The sequence below is a fragment of the Nicotiana sylvestris genome, chromosome 8 (assembly GCF_000393655.2).
Source record: "Nicotiana sylvestris chromosome 8, ASM39365v2, whole genome shotgun sequence".
NCBI lineage: Eukaryota > Viridiplantae > Streptophyta > Magnoliopsida > Solanales > Solanaceae > Nicotiana > Nicotiana sylvestris.
The window spans coordinates 5,308,808-5,311,826 of NC_091064.1; the positions used below are offsets into that span (position 1 = coordinate 5,308,808).

Consider the following 3,019-nt stretch of genomic DNA (forward strand, 5'->3'; position numbering starts at 1 on the left):
AAAGAATTTCGAACTCTTTGCCATTATTATTTCCGGTGGGAATTCAAGCGGTTGGATCAAAGAATTTAAAATTTTCTTGTGAATCTGAAAATATAATATTCTTCGACGGTGGTGGGCAGTTGGGGATGATCAACGAGAGGAAGCATAGGAACATGTGAGTTGTGTGTGTTTTGTGAACAGTTGAGATGAAAGGAAAAAAAAAGTGGGAAGATACAGTCCTATAATTATGCCTAATATAAATGAACCCTTAATTATATCCCTAATTTGAATTATGATATAGAAATAGTAATTTGGTATGCTTAAATGTAATAAACACAAACATTAAACATTGAGGGTAATAAAATTTAATATATGGTATAAATAGATAAAAATCCCATAAAAAAACTACTAAATTGGTTTACAGACTTCTAACGGGCAGCGACAATCTACAACTCTGTTTACTGATTCGATAGCACTCGGTAACTTTAACTCAACTCCTATATTTGTATCAAGAAATTCGACTTAATACGTACGAAATAAATTTATCTAAAATCATAAACTCAAAATTCTATCTTAATACGTACGAAATAAATTTATCTAAAATAATAAATTTATCTAAAATCATAAACTCAAAATTCTATCTCCAACCCTGCTAATGAGAAATCATATTTTGTTGAAATCTTAAGACAATTCATTTGTCCTAAGCAATTTCATTGGTCTCAAGAATCCCATTGAAGAAGATGTTCCGTTATTCTCTTCCAACAAATTGTTGGAGTTCAAATCCGAGGAGCAAGCCTCTTCATCCTGCATAATTAGTAGAGTATATATTAGTCCTAAAATTGTAAAGAGACGGATCCAACATATAAATTATGAATGCACAATGGAATATATGTAGATGCCGATCAACGACAGATGTAGCTTTTGAGCCATCAATTTAATTGAACCTAATATTCTTTTTGAAAGAAAACATAGTTATATATATATATATAAAAAATCACAAAATCTTTTCTCAACTCATAATTTCAAAAGAGTATCGAGTAACTGTAAACGATTAAGTTCAAATTCTGATTCCGTTATCAATTCAAGATTTAACTAGATGGATTCAATTTTTTATTGGTCCAACTGAACCCAATAATCTTTGACACACAGTGGCAGAGCCATATAGCTCCAACGGGTGTAAATGTCGCTGAAAAATTACACTGTTTTGATAGGTAAACTATTTTTTTTATGTATATATATCATGTATTGAACCCCTTTTTCATGTATTTACTTTTTTAAAATTTTGACTCTACTTGGCTTCATTATAAAAGAGCAACCCGGTGCACTAAACTTCCGCCGAGCCACAACAGGTTACTGTCTGTAAAAGACTATTTCCACGGCTTAAACCATATAATTGATACAATATATAAATGTACGTTAAAACTTAATAAAATTATCAACAAGTATTATATTCGAAACTCATAATAAAAACTTAAAGGATGAACACATTAAATTGTAAATTTTGAAATAAGTGAATATATCACCTACCTCATAATGGAGGCAATCACTTTCCCTTAATCGCTTCTTCCACGGAGAAGAAACAGCCGCCGTGTCACCGCCGTCTCCGGCAGCTAAATCTCCATAACTGCCGGTAGAAGAAGAAGAAGAAATTGACGGAGAAGACGACAAAGGAACAACTTGATTCTCAGTATCTTCATTATCATCACCATATTCATCATCAAAATCACTCTCACTTTCATATTCTTCGTCTTCATCAGTTTCTGTTTCATAATTTTCTTCAACCCTTTCTTCATTTTGGTTCTGCAAATGAACGGCGGCGGCCGCCGAGGTATTTTCAAGACAAGAATTGCAGAGGGAAAGTGTAGGTGAAAGTTTTGAACCAGAAGCTGACCAAGGAGTTAGTGATTGACATGAATTACAAAGAAGATTTCTTGAATGTTTAGCTACAAGAAAATTAGCACAATGAACTTTTGTATCACAATCCCAACAAAGACTTGCTTGATCTGATTCACAATACATTCTTGCCTTGTTTTTCTCACACAACTCACAATTTTTCTTGTTCATATCTATTTTTTCCCCAAGAAAATAGGATAATAAGGATGACGTCTCAGTCTCGAATAAGTTGAGGTCGGCTTTTTCAAGAAAATAGGAGTAGTTGGGGGTTGAGTGAATTTGTTTTTCAAGAAAATGAATTAATAATAATTACGTTCCAGTTTTAAACATGTTGAGGTCCATCTCTTAAAAATACAGGAGCTTCAAGAAAATAGGAGTAATTGGAGGTTGAGTGATATAAATTTTCAAGAAAATGAAACTACAATAACGACATCTTAATCTCAAATAAGTTGAGTTCGATTCTTAAAAAATAGAGGAGCTTCAAGAAAATAGAAGTAATTGGGGGTTAGTGATTTGAGTTTTCAAGAAAAGAGAACAATAACAACTATGAGTTTTCAAAAATATAGGAAATTCAAGAAAATAGGAGTAATTAGGGGCTGAGTGATATGAATTTTCAAGAAAATAAAACTACAGTAACGCCGCCTTAATCTCAAACAAGTTGAGTTCGATCTCTTAAAAAATACAGGAGCTTTAAGAAAATAGAAGTAATTGGGGGTTGAGTGATTTCAGTTTCGAAGAAAATAGAACAACAATAACTACGCCTCAATCTCGATCGATCAATCAAAAATATATGAGCTTCAAGAAAATAGGAGGAATATTTGAGGGTTGAGTGATTTGGGGTTTAATAATGTTTTGAGGGTTTTAAAGTTTATGGAATTTGGATGGACAAAGCTGAAAATAGGGGATAGAAAGTGTGCAACTAGTAATCTTATATTATATTGGAAGAATTGCCTCTCCTATTTGGGAATGGGTCCCCTATTTTTTTTTCTTGTATATATTTCTATGGCTATTACGCTTCTAGCAAGGTGCTACCTAGCTGCCTACTGAAAATATTAAACAATCAAGTTGCATTTAATTTATATGCAAATATGTATTTTTTTTATTAATTTGATATAAATACTCGATATATATATATATATTATTAATT

At 32.0% G+C, this 3,019-nt stretch overlaps 1 protein-coding gene across 1 annotated transcript; it reads right to left on the reverse strand.

Annotated features, from left to right (window-relative positions):
• Window positions 1-335: 335 nt before the first annotated feature.
• LOC104222784 (B-box zinc finger protein 23-like) lies at window positions 336-2,792 on the reverse strand. Its single transcript, XM_009774081.2, has 2 exons — window positions 1,507-2,792; window positions 336-783 (listed from the first exon to the last, which is right to left on the reverse strand). Exons 1-2 carry the CDS (start codon window positions 2,041-2,043, stop codon window positions 661-663), a joined length of 660 nt encoding a protein of 219 aa, XP_009772383.1. The 5' UTR covers window positions 2,044-2,792; the 3' UTR covers window positions 336-660.
• Between the last annotated feature and the right edge of the window lie 227 nt (window positions 2,793-3,019).